General features: G+C 42.5%; 1 protein-coding gene across 1 annotated transcript; it reads right to left on the bottom strand.

The window, feature by feature from the left end:
* Positions 1–12,884: 12,884 nt before the first annotated feature.
* Positions 12,885–15,390, bottom strand: irf2bp2a (interferon regulatory factor 2 binding protein 2a). Its single transcript, XM_047352249.1, has 2 exons — positions 14,244–15,390; positions 12,885–14,007 (listed from the first exon to the last, which is right to left on the bottom strand). The coding sequence occupies exons 1-2, from the start codon at positions 15,070–15,072 to the stop codon at positions 13,292–13,294; spliced, it is 1,545 nt and encodes a 514-aa protein (XP_047208205.1). The 5' UTR covers positions 15,073–15,390; the 3' UTR covers positions 12,885–13,291.
* Positions 15,391–19,827: the final 4,437 nt, after the last annotated feature.

Consider the following 19,827-nt stretch of genomic DNA (forward strand, 5'->3'; position numbering starts at 1 on the left):
GTTTAGGGTTGTTGTCCTGTGGGAAGTTGAACCTTCATCCCAGTCTCTAGCATTCCCCCCCTAACAGGATTGCCCTGTATTTAGCTCCATCTATCTCCTACACACTCTGTGGCAGACGTTCCATCAATATTTGCTTTCTTCTTGAGGCACTTCCATACAGGCCAAATTTGTTGAGTGGCAGCTAATGGTTTTATTTTCTACAGAGTGCCCCACCTGAGACTTGAATCTCTACAGCTCCTCCGGAGTTACCACGGGCCTCTTGGCATCTTCTTTGCTATGCTTACCCAGGATGTCAGTTTAGATGGTCGGCTATGTCTTGGTATGTTTGCAGTTGTCCTATACTCTTTACAGGAGTTCAAACTTGGGATATTATTATAAAACATAATCCTGCTATAAACTACTCCACAATGTGACTTCTCAAGAGAGGTGGTTGCACTGGATTTTAAGGGTGCCAGAGCGGGGCTGAATAAAAATGCACATTTGTAAGGGATTTTGAAAACCATGTATAATTTTCCTGACAATTCACCATTATTTAACGCTCTTCTTTTAGAAACATTACATAAAATAATAACAAAATGCTTTAAAAGTCTTGGCTGTAAATTGCCAAAGGGTGGAAAAGTAACAACATGCAACAATGCCGATGTTACAAAGTTCATCTTTTGAAGAGAGTACAAAACCGTCTGTTCCAACACGACAAACTGAAAGTGCAACAAAACAACAGAGAAAAATAGATAAAAAGTTTATTTTTGTTTATTTTTTGATGAAAAGTGCTCAGCTGTATACTGATAAGCATTTTAACCACATGGCAGCACAAGGCTGGCCAGTTGCTTGCTATGATACATTGTGGCTCAGTTCAGTAAACCACTTCATTTATGTTGCAAGCTGTGACTGCTGCCTGAAGGAGGAGCTCAGACCTCCTCAATAACTCACAGCTGTTTGCTGCAGGGCTCAATAATTTGTGCAAAAAGCAAATTTACACCAAAGAGGACATCCACACAAATTTCAAATTATTTAAACTTGTAAAAGATTAGCTTGATTTATGTGCAATAATTTGTAATGAACAAAAGAATAAAAGTGTGCTGAGCCTTTTCATGTTTCTACGAGAGGCAATGTTTTCTCATTTTTGGAAAATTTATTTGTGTCTTAGGATAAGGTGTAAAAAATAATGGAGATGCTTCATAAATGGTTTCTTCAGGAAGATCTCAGGATGATGCACAACCCTGGACAGGAGAGCCCTATAGTTCCTCCTGAGCACTTGTAAATGGGAAATTTGAGGGCAAGAGGGTGCATAGTGGCTTTCTCTGGACCGCGTTGGTGTGTGTGCTCTTCCTGTTTCCCTGGCAACGGCCATATTGACATGCTGCAGTGCCGCCGCTGCTGCTTCTGCTGCTGGAGGAACCTGGCAGGCAGCCAGGAAGATCTCAGCCTGCACACAATCCCACATTCTGTCGTTTGCCAGCTCTATCACCCCAGCTTAGTACAATTCCCATCTTGCTGTTTTTTTGTTTTTTTTTTTGGTTCTCCGTCTTGGTGAGACTGGCTAGATGTTAAGGCTGAAAGCTTACAATTTGAGTGTACGCTGTAAGTGTGTTTGTTGCAGGGGTAGGAGTGGATATGTTGGGAAATGATGGGGAAACATGGAGGAAGGAGGGGTAAAGTCCGTGCCATGCAGTGCTTGCATGTTCAGATGAATAGAGGGAAAGACGAGCCTCGTGTTACGTTACAGGAACATAGTATTGGCTTAGGGGGTTGGGCTCTGCACTGACAGATGGATAAACCCGGGAGAAGAATGCACGCCAAGCGCAAAATGTATCAAAGGCTTGCTAGGGCAGGAAAATGTCAGGTGTCAGCGACGAGCCACGTGGTCGCTGCTATTTATACAGTCAACCATGTGCTGAATGTACACATAAGGCCTTGCAAGCAAGGATTACGGGGGCATATGGGGGTGTATTGCCAGGCAGAGGAGGAGGAGGAGACAGGGATAAACAACCGGCTGACTCACCCCTTTATCGGTCATGGATACAGACAGCCTAAGAGCAGCCTTCATGGCACTGTGTGTTCACATGGGCTGGGCAGGGAAATGTCAACACCAGGGAGGCTTTTTTTTTTGCAGCTAACAGCCTCATGGATGGATAAGGGCCTACATTATCTCATGTGCAGAGCAGATCTCTGACATGCTGCTCATTGCTGGTAAGGCTTTTAGACTGAGGGCAAGTGTTGAGTGGTCATGTTAGAAACATCGCAACACACACCAGCTGGCACATGCTCTCTCAGACGCCAGGTTTGTTTTGCACATGCTGTCTTCAGCCAACCCCAGTGACAAAAACAGAGTCATGCAAAAGGATTCATACCCCGTAAACGTTTTGTTAGATAGCAACCACAAACCTAAATGTATTTTATGGGGATTTTATGAGATGACAAAAATTAATCCCTTGGCGAGCCACTGCTTTTGCAACCTTAAAGGAATGGAATAATCTACAGAACGGAATAAAGGTTCACTCAGTCTCTTTTTGCATTTGAAGGAATCTGTTTTCAGTGTATCCAGTTTAGGTTTGATTAGTGTATTTTCAGGAATTTGCAAAAATGCAGTTTAGATCCCCAAAAACAGTTAAATAGTCCTTTAATTGAGCAAAATCGGAAGCTGCTACTCAGATGCCAATTTCAGCGCCATTGATCATAGCAGCCACATCTTCATGTAGTGCTTACACTGTGCACAACACAGGGGCGACTCGCTTATTTCTGCCTTCAAATAGGCAAAACAAAACTTGGTCTAGGTAAGACTCACTCCCTGTACCCCGAAATACATCCGCCCTCATATGGCGTGCCACCCTGGGCAGTGAGCTATATGGCTCATATCCAAAATTGCCACTGGATGGACCAACACAAAGTAGCGCATAAGCGATGACTTAGAAGGAAAACCCGACATGGATTTTTTTTTTTTTTCACGAAACTTTGGCATACAGTGGTTGGTGTTTCCCTAAATAATCAGAATGCAGAAAAGGATTTGCAGTGTTGCACATTTGCAGATAACTCGCCATTGACTACACATGCAAAAAAGCAATAGGAAACTTGATCAAGCTTCTCTGTCCTAGCTGAAAAACAAAACACCCCCACAGCATGATGCTGCCACCATCATGTTTCGGAGTGCAGATGGCGAGTTCAGATTGTTTCGCATTTAGATAAAAAAGTTTAGTTTTCGTCTTATCTGAACAGATTACCTTCACTGCATACCAACAGTTTAGAAGCAAGATGAAATTTATACAAAAAGATCATATTTTCGTTGGTATACTTTGCAACAAAATAAATGTAATGAAAATTACTTTGCGTCTTAGGATAAGGTGTGAAAACTAATGGAGATGCTTCATAAATAACATTAAATTCAGATTGGGGCTCATCACAGATGTCCATGCTGATGGGTTAGAAGTCAGTGAGGGATACGTTTTTGGTTTCTTCAGGAAGATCTCAGGATGATGCACAACCCTGGACAGGAGAGCCCTGCAGTTCCTACTGAGCACTTTTAAATGGGAAATACGAGGGCGAGGGGGTGCATAGTGGCTTTCTCTGGACTGCATGTGTGTGCACTTCCTGTTTCCCTGGCAACAGCCATATTGACATGCTGCAGAGTTACTTATCAAAACAGATTTTACTATAATATCAAGTATTAGGGTCTTTCTTACTTTGCCTTCTTCATGGATTCCTCCTCTGGCTTCACTAGCAGCATGGCCTTTATAAGATATGCTGGATTTGTTTTTACTGTTGTGCTGAACTCTTCTTGACTCTAAAAAGTCATTTTCTTTTGTTAACATTTCTTCAGCAACGATCTGGTGAAGTCTGCTAAACAAATCCCAAATGCCATTTCATTCATACTGGTTTTAAAGAAAGGCATTATGAACAGAGGTATAAGTTGCTTCCAAACTGGCCACTTTCAAATTGCAACTTTGACTTTTTATTGCTTTCTTCTTCAATATCCAACCTGCAATAAACTACTACACAACTGAATCCTTGACCTGGTTCTAATTAGGTGACTGGCAGCTGGTTGCACAGCATTTTATGAGGGGTATCTGAGTAAAGAGGGCTGAATGCAGTTGCACTGCACACCTTTTAAACTTTAATTTAAAAAAATTTAAAACCATGTATCTTTTTTTCCCACTTTACAATTATGCACCCCTTGCTGACTGAAAGCAATCTGGTGGGTTCCTACTCTCAAATTAGTGACTGGCTGGTGAACAAGTAACCCCCATCAAAACAAATCAGCTGGCATTTTGTCGTGGGACCTTTTGCAAAGCCCTCAGGGTCAACTATGTCCTTGTCCAGACAAAGCCTCCTAAAGCCAGGATTTCATTTCTACATTGTGCCCTAGTGTCCCCTTCTTTGTTGATTTTTCCACTATGTGCAAGGCCAGGGCATTTGTACCAGTCTGTTAGGCCCACGTCAATAGCAAAAAGCAGGCACTGTTTGAAGCCTGGGCCATTCTTCTTATTCATGTCATGCCTGGTGGTTTACTGGGGCAGGGTGCAGAATTTTCCAGAAGCAGCTGTGTGCTAGTAAAGCTGATGGTGCGCAAGCCCAAAAGACTTTCTGTCTCTCTCAAAAAAGAAAAAAAAAACCCTCCTGTCCCCTCTCTTCCCCCTCCATCAGCATGCTTGGCTCTGTGCCCGGACTTACTCAAACTCACACTCAACCAGAAATATCCACTCCCCCCCCCTCCCCTCCTGCTTCCAGCCCTGAACATTTTCCTCTGGCTCAACAGAGAAGCTTCCATCACTCCGGATGACATCGGATAATTTTTCTCCCCCTGCACATTCCAGCCAAAGAGGAGGACGAGGGAGGGGAGCAGCTGCTGTTTTCTCCTCTGTGATTATATCATTACAGAGCAGCAGACATGTATACAGTATATCAAATGCAACCTGTCATTAGCATACTTTATGTCATGATGGCTAAATACAAATGTGCCCCTGCTGGATCCACATAGCCGGATTGTGTTTGTGCCAGTACCAGGGAATTAAAATCAGGAATTCCAGCCTCCATGTGCCTCAGATTTCAACCCATCAACCTTGAGCTATAAAAACCCCTCTCTTATTTGGCGTACCATTATCCCCTTCCGACACCTGTCGGGACACGCTCTGCCCGAGTTATCAGATACTCCGAAGACTCTGCCGGCAGTCTAAATAAACCTGCATGAGCGACACAGTTGTGTAACACCCTGGAAGTCGCCGGCTCCAATAATAGAGCGCACCTGTCAAACAGAGGCCCTGCTTGTTCTCTCCCTCTGCTGACCCGACCTCCTCTCGCTCCTTAACTCCAACTCAAATGTTCCATGGCTGGGAGACAATGTAAACAATTCCGGAGAATATTGTTTCCAAGCAGGGCCGGAAAACAAAGAGAAAGAGAGATTGTGGAATGAGAGCTGGAGGTGAAAACAGCAAAGCCGAGAATTTTGACTGGCACGGCAGGCTGAACAAAGGCGATAAAAGCTTTATTCTGCCTCTGAGTGGAGATTGAGCAGCGGCTGCCACTAAGCTTTGATTGACAACATTAGCATTGGAAGGAAAAATAGCTCCCACTTACAGTTATGTAACAGACAGAGAGGAACTACAGTAAGTTTGTGGATGGCGTTCATTGTGTACGTAAGCATGGACGCACAAGGTATTCCCAGAAAAAAACAGAAAATGTCAAAATATCAGAGTTTTTTCCTCTTAACAGTGCAGGACCTCTCCAGAAGAGGCATGGGTCGGTTAAGGTCTACCAAGGTTATACCATTCCTATTGTTTAAATATGTTAGCGAAACTGCAGTAGTCACCAATGTTTTCTAGCTTTAAGTAGCAAAGATTACCAGAGCACTGCCCTTCCCCCGCCTGTTGCTGCACACTTTGAGTCAGCTAGCTGAAGGAAGGCTGCTAAAAGGTTTCCTACGTTTACAGGATAGACAAATTGGCGCAAGATACAATTATAAAACGTAATGGGTCTGTTTTCAATATCTATCAAGGTAGAACTATGTTAAAAAAGTTATGCTACTATTTCCTTTTAAGCTATTTCTATGATTTAATGTTCTTTTAAGGAGAGTAAATCAATAATAAATCAGAATAATTGCCAGATTTACCCTGATTTTCTCTGGCTGTATTGGACATAGAGTAATGCGGTGCTGTCCCTCCCCCACCTGTTGCTGTGTAAAGGATTACAATACAATTTTTCATTTTTCAATTTTACACTGTTTTCACAGTTTAAGATTCTTTAATGGAGAGGCCAGAAAAAGCAAAAGTCAAATTTTCTCTGACTGGAACATGGAGCAAGGCGGCGCTGCCCCTCCTCCACCGGTTGCTGCAGTTTGACTTTCTGCAGGGTGAAAGATGGCTGCAAAACGTTTCCCTCGCTTACAAGAAAGACAAATTTAAAAATATTTCTGTTTGCAAAAAACAGCCACCTATAAAAAATTACAAAATTTAGCAGGTGCTTATTGTAATTTTTACCAAGGTTTTAAACACTTATCATCTCAAAACATTCAAAATGTTCCTTTGGACCGCTCCGATGTTTTAATGAGATGCCATGTGACATTAGTTTTGCAGTGGTAGGAATAATTGTGGCTTTTCTGTTTTGAATAAAAGCAATTAAATCATGTTGTTTGTTTCTTATTTAAAATTGTGTAAATGTCATGAAACTGTGGTATTTTTACTCAGTGTTACCATAGCATAAGAATCTCATTCCTTCTCACCCGTGCTCATGAATATTATACTTGTACAGCACAAAAAAGTACTTTAGACAGTTCTTGTGACGACTTATTGTTTTAAATTTAGATGGCAACAGCTGATCTCATTACATGTAATTAGGGGCGTGTCCAAGCATGGTCCATGGTTGTAATCATGTATAGAAATGCAAAAACTCCTTGACACATCACAGATCTACTGAAACGCCCAAGAAGCAAAACCATTTATCAGTCCAGCAGATGCATAGCAGCTAGCTTTAATTAAGACATTCAGCTAAAACATTTCTCCTGCATCCTGTCCCTGTAAACAGTCGTACCTCGTCTTCATCTTGGTTTCTGTCCAAGTCTGTTTGAAATGATTTGCTTAATCTGGTTATTGTGTACACAGGCACACTTGGGCTCTGAGCTATTATTCAACTCCAAAGGCAGTGCACAGATGGCCATCGCAGGACATCTCATCTCTTAGAATCCAGACTCTCAGCTGACTAAACAATCATCTCAGAGGGGAGCGGGGACAGGCGGCCATGCCTTTCCAACATGACACATAAAAAAAAATAAGCAAAAATCTGACAGTTCAGCCGATGGCTCATTCAACATCTTCATAGGGGAGGACTATACATGCAAACACTCAGTATGACTTTACCAGTGTTTTTCAGTGAATCTGACCCAGTCACAAGGAATATGCACTGCTTGCAGGATTAAATCTGTGCTGCCTGCTTGTATGTCCACTTTTAGGACATCTCACTTTGACAGCTCTGTCTAACTTTAGCTGGAAGTGGTAATATAACTCCTACTACACTGACTGGCATGCACCAGGTGACACCATTATTTAAAATAAATGTGTGCACCAAATTTTCCTGCATTGCACTCCCTATTGCTTTCTATTTTGTATTTGGCACAGTCGCAGCATGCCATCTTATCAGCTGATCTTGAGCCAGAAGCAAGGAGTAGTTGCTCAGCAGAAAAAAAAAAGCAGGGATTGTGCTGGGCTCTGCTTTAACACAAGAAAAAAGGTCCAAACATTTTTGGATCAGTCCCATGCAACGTTTTCATCTAGCTCACTGCCTCTTTCCCTCGTTCATTTGTCATCCTCTTTCTTTTCATCTTTTTTTTTTTTGGTCCTACGCCTCCTCCCTCTATGTTCTGTCGCTCTCTTCTTCCTCCGCTCTGTCTCTCTCTCTCTCTCTCTGTGCTCCACTTATAAGATTTGGCAGCACTCCAAGATCTGAGAAAAACATCGGAGGCACAGGCTGGTTCTGATGTCTGGAAAGAGGGGGAGACTCAGTCCTGATTTCCATTTCACAGACTTGATTCATAGCAGAAAGAAGGGAATACAGGCAACACAGAGAGGCTGAGTGTAACCACCAGTCAAAGAGAAAGAAAAAGGGGAGAAAGATGAGACAGACACACACTTTAGATCATAAGGAATAAAAATGAAATATTAGGATCTCAAAATGCCACGTTGGTGTATGAAAAGGCACGCATAAACGACTAAAGGGGAAATAATTCTAAAAATGGTGAAAATGGCACCTCTTAAAGGAACAGTTTTTGTTTATATCTGCTGCTTTAAACGGAAAACAGTTAAACAGCACAGAAAACACAAGAGTTTCAGAGTAAAAACACATTTGGCACTCAGCACTGTAATCATTTTAACTCTGCAGGCCCGTCGTGGTAAACATCCAGCTGAATGTAAACCCCCCCTTCGTCTCCCTTCCTTTACAGACTGAGCCAAGAATTTGAGGGGAAATTTTACACATCCTGCGGATTTAGCCCTGCTCCTCCTAATTGCCGGTTGGAGCTCCATCTTGCTGAAGAGAAAAGCCGTCATTATTACCAGTCTCGCAGGAGCCCTCAGCTCCAGAGTCGAGCTTTGATTGATGAAAAGAGGGGAGGGAAAAAAACTGCAGATCTGAGTGTGCCCTTGATACAAACATTTGCTGTGACCTTGCCCACCCCCTCGACAGGTCTAAAATTAACCGAGTGGGATCAGTTAAACTGGGAGTGGAGAAATGTGGACCAGATACTCTTTCTGGCGCGTCCCCGTATCTGCTCGCTTTCAGGAGGGATTACTGCAGCAGAGCGGGCCTTTTGATTTACTGTGCTAAACATAGATTCATTAGTGAAACAGCTGGCTGCACTGAGTGCTGCATGTTCCTCTCCACCCACCTACACACTATAGTCCATGTTCAAATATAACATAAGGATTAAACTCTATAGTATTTTTTCAGCAGATATGCTGTTAGTGTTATGGTTGGCTGCTTTTTAACAATAAGAATAAACATGATTGGTGCTTGGCAACAGTATTTTCTGTCCTTTCTTTACATTTATAGGAGCTACAACTGTACCATCTGCTTTCCAAACAGCAATTATGACCTCTGGAGATCTGACTGTAACACCAACATCTTTGTGTAATACTACATAACAGCCTACAAGCTGAGTTAACCATTACAAGGAGAGGCTCTGCTTCAGCTATCAGTTATTGCCTTCCACTTAGCTTGATTAACAAGATTATGTCAGGAGAATCAATCAGTCCATGAGGGATTTTTTTATGACCAATTGATTGGTGAGGTTTGTGTTGCAGCATCTGGATAAAGAAAGTCTGGCATTTACGGGAGCATTAGAAGTAGAGGGAGTCTTCTTCTGCACATAAAATGTTTCTCCAGGTCAACCAGAAAAAAAGTTTAATGTCTCCTGTTACAAATGTTTGGTAATTTCAAGTAGTTTTATGGAGATACCTGAGAAAGCGCCAGACGTTACGGAAAAAAACAACACAGGTCGGTCCTCTCGCAAATAGGGTTACCAGTATCAACTAAGACAAAGGTTTTAAACCACTATGGTTACAAAATAGAGAAGTCATTTTAATAAGATGCCAGAGAACCTGCAGGAGCGAATGGAGTTCCTGGGAAAGCATGAGACAAAAGGCAATGTAAATCACACTGAGGACCTCTCACCAGTAGTTATTTGCTGGTTACCAGGATCAAGATATACCAAGGCTTTAAACAGTTACTGTTACAAAACCTCAAAAATGTTCCATCATACTGTTTTAAAATCCTTTTAATCAGATTCTGAAGGAAGTGCTGGAGAAAATACAAGATGAAAAGCATTATAACTGACACTGAACGCCTCTCACGAATAAGCACACGGGTTACTAATATCAAGATATACCAAGTTTTTACAGTTAGGGTTGCAAATCATAATGTCTATCATAATGTTTTTATGAATTAGTGCTATTTAATGAGAAGCCAGACAAAGTGCAGGAGTGTTCGGTCACTCTGGAGCGAGACAGGGGATGCACAACACACTGAGTACCTCTCACGTGCAGCCAATGGTTGTTTACCGGTACCAAGGTTGTATTTCAAAACTTCCAAAATATTCCACCATACTGTTTGTGCAGTTTATAAAGTGCTGGGTTGACCTAAAAAAACCAAACAATCATCACCACTACATGTGTGCTGGTTACCAGTATCAAGGTATCCCAAGATATTCAACAGTTACAGCTTAAACGGTTTAAAGTCCTTATAATCAGATCCCCAAGAGCGCTTACAGGCTGCCCAGAGTGTTCTCCAGCTGTAAGGTCAACATAGGAATACACGTTGCTGCCCCTCCCACACCTGTTGCTACACCTTGCAGGTCAGCTGGCTGAAAGACAAGATATTATGACATTTTGAAAGTATGGCTGTTTGCAAAAAACACAGAAAGTTGTGTGGAAACTAAAGGAGCATCATTCATCAATACAGAAATTATTACATTTAGCTGGATTTTATTCAGCATTTTTGCTCTATTTATCAAACAAATCTTTCAAATTATTATAACTGTAATAATGAGCATTTTTGCAGCATTATGAATAATTGTTGCTCTTCTCTTTTGAATAAAGCCGTTGGATCATGTTACACACTTTTTTTTATTTTTGTGTTAATACCCTGATACGATATTCTTACTCGAGGTTATCATGCAACGAAAATATTATACCACTCCATGCCTACTCACAAACACTAGATTTATGCAAAGCATAAAAGCACCTTAGATATGTTTTGTGGTAGGTTGTTGTCTGGAAATAAAGTTTAATTGCACAGTTGAGACAGCAGCAGCTGATCTTCGTACATGCAGCTCACCAGATTAGCTGGTAAAAAAGATAATTTAAAAGTTTGCTTCTTTCAGCAGCAGCTTAAACATTAAAAATCCCTGAAGGATCTGGGGAAGAGACAAAACGAAACCCTGTGAGCCATTAACCACAAATGTGCTCCTGCACAATAATAGAGGAAAAAAGAGGGATGATTCACTGGATTTGTTTTGTTATATAAACATTAAAGCAGTTTCCTCAAAACGCTGGATGTTTACTGAAACCTCTCCCAAATGCCCCTTCCTGCATATGCATCGAAGGGCTGTGACTGAGCATCTGTTGTGCACCGGTAGCTACGCAACCTGGGAGCTTTGTGTTATGACACCCCTCCTTCCAGAGACACGTTATTACTGTATTAGATACAGCACAGGCTATTTTAATCACTGCTGTGCAAACAGGTATTCGCTCCGCTGACGTAAATCTTTACGGGCAGAAACGGCCTCCCGTATCTCACTATGTCACACTTTAAGCCAGGTTATAAACACACCTGGCTTTTGTCTCCTGTATCTCTCTGAAGCGGCCGGCCGACTTTGGCCCGCCGGTGCAATATAATGACAAACAGGTAGGTCAGTCTATAAAAAAAAAAGATAACACAAAAATCTGTGACAACAGCATGAAAGGTGGAATATGTGGGTGGTGTGTTGCAGATTGGCACAGTAAAGTGTCACCCTTATCAAAGTGGGTTATGTGCCTGGCTTTAGGGTCCAACGGAAAAAGATGCATAAATAAACAACTGCCTTGAAAATGTCAACTAAGGAATAACTGTTATGAGTTGTTTCTGCATCTATGACAGACTTTTCCTCTCTCTCATTAGGAGGACAACAGTTGCTAAACAGTAGGGTGCAAAGGCTATGTTTTCAGTCCACACCATGAATTAAACTGTTCACCAGGACACCATGCAGATTACAGAGAAGCCATCAGAACAAGCATGTCAATAACTCCAGATTTCATGGATCTAAGTACACCCAAAATAATTGAGCAAAAGAGGCTGATATGGGGGCATGTTAGTCCTGCAAATCAGGGAGCTACTTGGCTAAACATGAGGAAGAAGCAAATTACGCATGGTAATAATTACGCAACTGCTTTTTTCACAAAGTCCCCCTATCTGCTAGATATCAGTCTCCATTATTTTAGCATCGGTTACACAGAAGTGCTTTGTCTAAGACTGCATCTCTTCCCCAGCCAAAGGAGAAAAAAAGCTCCATTTTGTCACCCAGCATGTCCGCCGTTGCTTGTAGAGACGAGTCTGAATGTCTGCTTGCCACTGCAGAGCCGCCGCTTTTTATGATGGTGCCGCCATGAATTTGCAGCAGTCCAATTTCAGTTTAAAGAGATTCAGTGCAGGGTTGGCGTATAACGCCCCAGCAATTTATTGTGTACTCAAAAAAGACATGCTCTTCCTAGAGTCTGGTACCTTATTGCAACATTACCAGTGGTAGTATAAGTCATAGTTGCACAATGCACCAAACAAAGCATATTCAGTGTTGCGGTAGTGCAAATCTACCCAAACCTTGTTCAATGATATTAGACTTTTTATTTTAGTGGATAAAACTATTTATATTGATTGTTTTGCATCAAATAAATACCTCCGTGGAAGCAGTGGCTTTATCCTTAGACTATTTCAGCAAAACTCCAAAATTGGTGCTCAACACAGTTATTCTGCCATGTTGGCGGTCATGCACTTTCTAATTACTGACTCAACAGATCCCAGCTGACTGAACATGACTTGGCACCTGTTTCTGTGCTCTGCAATCAATCACAGTAGTGCAAAAAAAAAAAAAAAAAAAAAAAACTGGAGCAAACTTGCGACAATGCGTTTTGTTTTTGTCTACGTGAATCACGTAAAGCAATGTGTGCAGAGAAGCTGTCATCCAACCGACGCCTACTTATGTTGTTTAGCGTAAGTCGAGCCTCCTGAGCCGCCACAACAAGCTTGCACGTCAGACCCCGAGAGTCCCAACCAACCCCCACCACCACCCTCCTTCTCCTCCCTCCCTCCATCTCCCCGTCCTCTCTGTCCACAGCCCGGTGTATAACGCAAATGAAGCAAGCTCAGACAATCAGTTCATACAAGATCAGAAATTGTATTTGGCAATTTTTTTTAAACAAGTGCATACAAGTACAGCTAAAAGCATTTTAGTTTTGCCAAGTGCTCGTAGAGTAGCATTAGTCACATTCTACGTTAAACAGGAACTGCCACCAGACCTAGAAGTACATCAAGAATTTTTGTTAAACATCAACAAAGAGGAACGTAGTTCATTATGATGAGTACATACCTTTATCTTCAAAAATATAGAAACACAATGTATTCAAAAATCAAAAATTATACAACCATGTTTACGAAGTATACTCTTCCCTTGGGTCCAATATGTACAAGTCCATTAGTTTGTTTTGAATGGTATGTATGTGATATTTATATATTTATACTCAGATTTTTGCCTCCCCTCCCCAGAAGAAGTGTTCAGACAAAATCAAGGGTCCCTCTCCTTTTTTACTTTGACGTCTCCCGCCAGGATGGTGGCGATCTCCCCCTGCATGAAGGCCCAGGGCACGTTGGAGCCGACCAGGGGGCACTTCTCCCCGCTCGGACAGTACACTTCACCCGTGGCACCTTGCTGCTTAATGCTTTCCCTCGAGCACGGGAAGCAGAACTTGTGAGAGGGCACGGATGGGCACTGAACAAAGTGTGTGTCCTCCAAACGCTCGTGACACAGCGTGCAGCACAGCGGCACGCTGCCCGGCACCGAGGAGTCCGGGATGCTCTGGGGGTGCACCTGGTCCATGCCCTGCACTTGGGGGGTGCCCGCACCGGATGCCTCTCTCTGCGTTAGCCTCCTCTGGTTCATGGAGGACGGTGACAGGGGGCTGCTGCTGTTCCTCCGGGTGGTTGAGTGGACCTGGTTGCCATCTTTGGGGGAGCTGTTCCCACCCGCGTTGTCTGCTGCCATGATGAGCGCTGCCATGGGGGACTGGCCGTTCTGGGCCGCCTCGGGCGGGGTGGTGCGGGAGTGGGGGGATATCGTGGAAGGGGGAGACACGAAGCTTGGTGGGGGAACTGGAGGCATTTTGAGTCCCTCGGCGGGTGGCGGTAACCACTGTTGTCCCTCCCCATTGAGCTTGGCGGCTGTGCCCTCTCCCTCTGGTTCTGGTGATGCTTTTCTCTTCATGCGAGGGTGCTTTCCTCTGTCTGGAGGTGGGAAAGGGTTAAAGAACACAGTTGAGCTGGACAGTTCAGACTTGGAATAAGAATTCAGTCTAGAAAAATATATATTTGTATTTATGCTGCACCTTTTTGAACCACAGGCAACAAAGCAAAAGCACTGTTTGCCATAATACCGCCACATGTCTTCCATAATAATAAAGCTCCATAATTTACAATCCAAACAGATTGCACATGGGTATATACCATGTGAAATGCTTTACCTGACTTGGAAGCAGAGGCGTTGGTCTCATAGCCCATCACCCTTTGTTGCATGGCCGCATGGTCTTTCTTGAACCTACTGTCGAAGGTGTGCAGAGCCATCAGGTCCCTCACCGTCTTCCCCTTGCCCCAGTCCTGTTCTCGGTTCTTGTGGCTCTCAGAGATCTCCGGCGTTAGGCTGTCCGGTCTGTGCTTGTCCTTCACCTCTCTGTCGTGCTCGGTGCTAGACACCGATGCGGGTCTCTTTCCCAGATCGGCGGGACCACCGCCCGCCAGCGCGGATGTGAGCCCCATCTGTCCCGGTCTGCCGTTGGCGGCGTGCACCGGGGTCATACCCCCGTTCACCAAAGGCACTAGGTTCGGCGGAACCGCGTTATTCCTGCGCGGGTTGGGGCTCTGGCGGTTCAGCTCCGGCGGCTCGTCGGGCTTGGGAAATCCGTTAGGGACCGGAATGCCGTTCGCCTGCCTACCAGACTGGTACTCTGGTCCCAGCCTGGGCGGGCGGTCGGAGGAGAGCGGGTAGCGGTCCAGGGGCTGCGGCGGCCGCGAGCCGGAATCCCCCGCCGCTGGGTGGTTGATCGCCTGGATCTCCTTTCCGGAGAGCTGCGACTTCCCCGGCCCGGGAGATCTCCCCTCCTGGAAGCCGTGAGCCCGCTTCAGCTGCCGGGCCGTCTCGATGACGAACTCGATGCGGTCGGCTCCCTCGTAGTTGACACATCCCCTGCAGACGGGCTCGGTAAAATCCCAGATCATGGCCCAGGGCATGCGCGGCAGGTCGCATAAATAGCACGACTGCCTCCTGGAAGAAGCAGCGACCGCCGCGGACGACATGGCTGCTCGTCGTCGACGCTCTCCCAAAAAAAAAACAGAAATAAACCCCAAAATATGCCTCTCCTCTGAGCTCCTCGTTTAAAAAGGCGAATAAAAAAAAAAACAAAGATGTAAGAAAAAAAAAAGCTGGTCCTCTAGCGGCTTTTAGAGCAACAAGGCTGAAGTTTTAGAAGGAGAAGTTCATGTCGGTGTGTACTTTACTCCGGCGCTCCTCTATCTATCTCCACTGACTCTCTACTACTGGCTCAATGTGGAGCAGCGACGTCACCACGGCTAAACGCCTGCTTCCACTTCAGTTTCTATTGACTTGATTTCTTCGACAGACCCCCACCCCTCCACCCCAACCCCACCTCTCCCCCACTTTACTGCAGCCTGTCACTTTTCTTTTTGTTGTTTTTAATGTAATCACTTGAGCTCAAGCCAAAACACATAAATAAACAAATAACTGCCGAAACCTGACTTCACAGGTTATTATTCAAATTATAATAAAAAAAAAATTAAAAAAAATCAACACGAAAACAGTTTTCTTCTTTGTTTTTATGTTCATAAGAATACTAAAAAAAAAAAAAAAAAAGGCATCTAAAGGGTTTGCTTTGTCCTAAGTCTTATCCGGTGGAGGCTGTAAAGCGCTTTTGCTGCGGCTTGTTTTTCTCAATGCACAGCGCCTCTACGCAATGAGTTGCTACTACAACTCCTGTGTAATGAATGAGGTGGGTCGACCCTAAGAAAAACAACCGAGCTACTGTAATCCCATGGCAAGAGGGAAAAAAAAAACGTGTGCACTTTCTTTCTCTCTCTCCGCTTTTGTTCCAGCAGCGCAAATTAAAAGGGCATATTATTGGGATTACTAGAAAGATTTTACAACCCAAACGTTTTACCTTCTTTTACCCGCTCATTCCTGCAGCGAGTACTGACCTAGTCTTGTGTTAATAATAAAACAGGAAAAAGTATGCGCCTCCATTAGGCAGTAACCAGGAAGTTCTTGTCATGAGGTGGGGAATTCCAGCCAATGTGTTGTAAACTTGAATGGACTGGGGCTGCAGCATGAGTATACTCTCACTCTGCCCACATATTAAAGGGATAGTTCAAACATTTTCAAACGAGGTTCGGTTAAGAGATTGTATGCAATTAATATCTTACCTGCAGTAGACAGTTCCATTGGAATATTCCTTTTAGCAGTAAGCAAGACTTTCAAAAAGGTTGTAGCTATGCATGTGTGGGTTCTTGCTTGAATACAGCCCAACACACATATAGATAGATAGATAGATAGATAGATAGATAGATAGATAGATAGATAGATAGATAGATAGATAGATAGATAGATAGATAGATAGATAGATAGATAGATAGATAGATAGATAGATAGATAGATAGATAGATAGATAGATAGATAGATAGATAGATAGATAGATAGATAGATAGATAGATAGATAGATAGATAGATAGATAGATAGATAGATAGATAGATAGATAGATAGATAGATAGATAGATAGATAGATAGATAGATAGATAGATAGATAGATAGATAGATAGATAGATAGATAGATAGATAGATAGATAGATAGATAGATAGATAGATAGATTAAAAAGTCTATAATCGAGGTACAATAACTTAATCCATGCGGACTCAGTTATATACTGTGGATTTCATGCTGGGCTCAATCAAACCTGCAAAAAAGGCATAAAAATGCTTCTTTTGTTTTGTTTCCTTTTTTAGAAATAGGATACAGTTTTCACAAATATAAAACAATGTTTTAAAGAATCACTATTTATTGAAGAGCATTCCAGTTCTGATTTGTAGCGTTTTCTATTTTAAACTAGAAATGATCAAATGCAGTCCAGATTCCTTAAAAATAATAAAATAGCTCTAACGTTTTGCAGCAAATAGTTTTGTCCTATTTTCAGCTTTGTTTAGCCAGCTGTGTTGCATGGCTATATTTTGTTACAATCCCCATTGACTGGACATCACAATAAGCAACAGAAAAACCACTTGGGATGCCGCTGATAATTTGTTTTTCTTAATTCTCCCCTTCACCCCCAGACAGAATGGTGCCCTGGGTAGTGAGCCATATAATCCATATTAAAAGCTGCCACTGGTTGTATGTCAAAACAAATGTTTTTGACTTGAAATAACATTAAAATACCTTTCAGGTGAATCCAAGATCGTGTTTATAGGTTAGAAATGAGAATTGTTAGCAAAAGTCTGGAGTAATATGTATCCCTCAGTTTACATTAAAATGTGAGAAGGCTTTGACCTGAAACATAACATTAATGATAAAAAATGAAATAATTTCTAAATTTTTTTGGTGTTGCTATGAAACCCTACAATAAATATTTCTACCTTTTCCAGTGGTGAAATAAATATGAATCCCTTAATTGACTTTAAAAAACTAAGGTTAAGTTTGTAACTGTATATTATATTAAATCTATTAAAAATATTCTAGTCATCCTCAGACAAATCAACACTGTTTGTCGGCCCAGAGGCTGGCCTGGCTAAGTCCCCCACAGGGTGTAAATCACAGATAAAATGAATTATTTGTGTGTTTATTTTGTCAACAGGGATACTTTCAGCCCCAAAGAGTAAAAAAATAAGTGTTTTTTGGGGGGACATAGCAGCTAGTAGAGAAACTGCAAATTCAGCAACAGAACAAAAAACGGCAGCCACAGACTCACCCATAGTGACATAATTACATATGGAAATACATAAAGGTAAAAAAAAAAAGACCAAATACAGCATTTTATTTGAGTTCTATGAGCAATATCTTCATAAAACCCCAAAGAGAATGACACTTTCTTTGCCACCAGTATTAAACGTTCATATATTCAAAGTTTCTTAATTTTCTTAATGTAAAAATTAATGTTTTTCCTTGTTCTGAATCCCAAACAAAATTGTGGTTGTTTTAATTCGGAAGACGTCTGCTTTAGTCTTTGACCCTCTCAGACGAGCTGTCAGTTTCAGCCTTTTGGACCAACTAATCAGGATTTATACTAAATTAAGACGCCAGTAGAGTTATCTATTGCTGGTAAGATATTAACTGCTTATAACTGTCTAACAGAACCTCACTTCAAAATTTCTGAAATAATCCTTTAGCAACCAGTCCGGTTAAACCAAAGTGACTCATATTTGAACAACAAATTTAACATTAATGGATTTTATTGCCTCTGTTACTGTTACTAAAGATATGTGCCTTAAAGGTTTATTTAGATAAATTGCTTCATAGTTGTGCTGTTTTACTAAAAGGGGGGAAATGTCAAATGAAACAAGTTAGACACCAAAACCCCAGCCAAAATCCCCTGAAGTAAAAGTGTAGGTTTGAACTGGAGGAGTGTCCCAGCCGTTCAGATTCCCCTCTCTCTCTCTCTCTCTCTCTCTCTCTCTTTCTCTCTCTCTCCTTCTCTAATCTGGGCTCATTCCAGCTCATTGCAGCTTAGCCTCAGGCTTTGGGTGAGGCAATGCGTCTGAAACCTGCAGACACAAAGCAGGATATGTTTGTGCAAGCCCATGTGACGTTGGAAAGAGGAAGCAAGAGGTTTAGTCACGTACCCTCATCCGCCTCGCCCATCGACAAAGAACATGAGGCCATTTGGCTCCATGCCTGCGGCCATGATCATGCACTGTGGCGTGGGGCCCTTCTTCAAAGGCTTTCCACAAACAGAATAAGACATTTCTGCTCCTGATCTATCTTCACCAAACACAGAGAAGTTATATTCCCCTGTACACAACTGTCACAGGTTTTAGTTTAATTGTAAACTGCTATATTTCCATCTCCGCTTTCTCTCAACTCCCTGTCCTCACTGGGTGAACAACAAAGGAATGTGGTGCTGGGCTTTACGGCACAGTTGGGAAATAGCTGTGTTACGAGAGACCAAATAAACAATATTCTTTCCTTGAGACTGGTGGAAAACAGTTGCCTAATGCTTTGATCCTTTGCTTTTCCACTCGGTCGACGTTTGTGTAAACAAATAGCTGCAGGGCCAAACAGCTATTATGCAAGATGCATGCTGGGATTCATTTAAAACCAAATGACCTGATTTTATAAAGGGAAGATCCACTTGGTTTAAAAAAAAAGAAAAGAAGAATGTTGCTGCATTAGCTGCAAAGCATAGAGGCAGCAAAGGTCTGAGTGGACGCCAAACATGCCCAGATGGCCCTGATTGACAGTGTAAACCATGTATACAGTAAAACCAGCCCAATTTGACCCAACTGGTGACCATCTGATTTGAGTCTTGCCACTAAAGCAGATGGAGCGGCTGTGTTATTCTTTTTTTTTTTTTTAGCTTCGTTCTCTGAGTGTAGATTAAGACATGTGGGAGCTAAATAAAGCCTGAGAGGTAGGTGATGGCCAGGGGAATACCCAGAATGTGACAGCACTGTGGGCAGGATGAGATGACGTTATTTTTGTTTTAACACTTTTCTGAGCCTATAAAATGTCACACTTCACATGCTTTATTCATGGAGGAAAGCCATTGTAAATTCTTTGTGAATATTTCCACTTAACCACAGCACAGCTCTGAGTTTTTTTGTTTGTTTGTTCCAACCAACATGTACGTTGTTTAACCTTTTTTTCACAGCAACTGCTGAGGTAAGCAGATTAACCTTCCTTAGGTTTTTTGCCAACCTAAGGAAGGTTATAACAGGACAGGAGCAAATATTGCAGTGGCTGGATTTTCTAATGATGACGTTTCTATAACACTATATCACCATGCACTCTAAAGACATTCCCAGTGCCTTTGGAAGAGAAAGAGGCCCACAG

The sequence above is a fragment of the Girardinichthys multiradiatus genome, chromosome 22 (genome assembly GCF_021462225.1).
Source record: "Girardinichthys multiradiatus isolate DD_20200921_A chromosome 22, DD_fGirMul_XY1, whole genome shotgun sequence".
Taxonomy (NCBI): domain Eukaryota; kingdom Metazoa; phylum Chordata; class Actinopteri; order Cyprinodontiformes; family Goodeidae; genus Girardinichthys; species Girardinichthys multiradiatus.

Coding starts and splice junctions, on each gene's coding strand:
- irf2bp2a (XM_047352249.1), bottom strand. CDS start 15,072: ATGTCGTCCGCGGCGGTCGCTGCTTCTTCCAGGAGGCAGTCGTGCTAT. Junction 14,008..14,243: donor CGCCTCTGCTTCCAAGTCAG/GTAAAGCATTTC, acceptor TCCCACCTCCAG/ACAGAGGAAAGCACCCTCGC.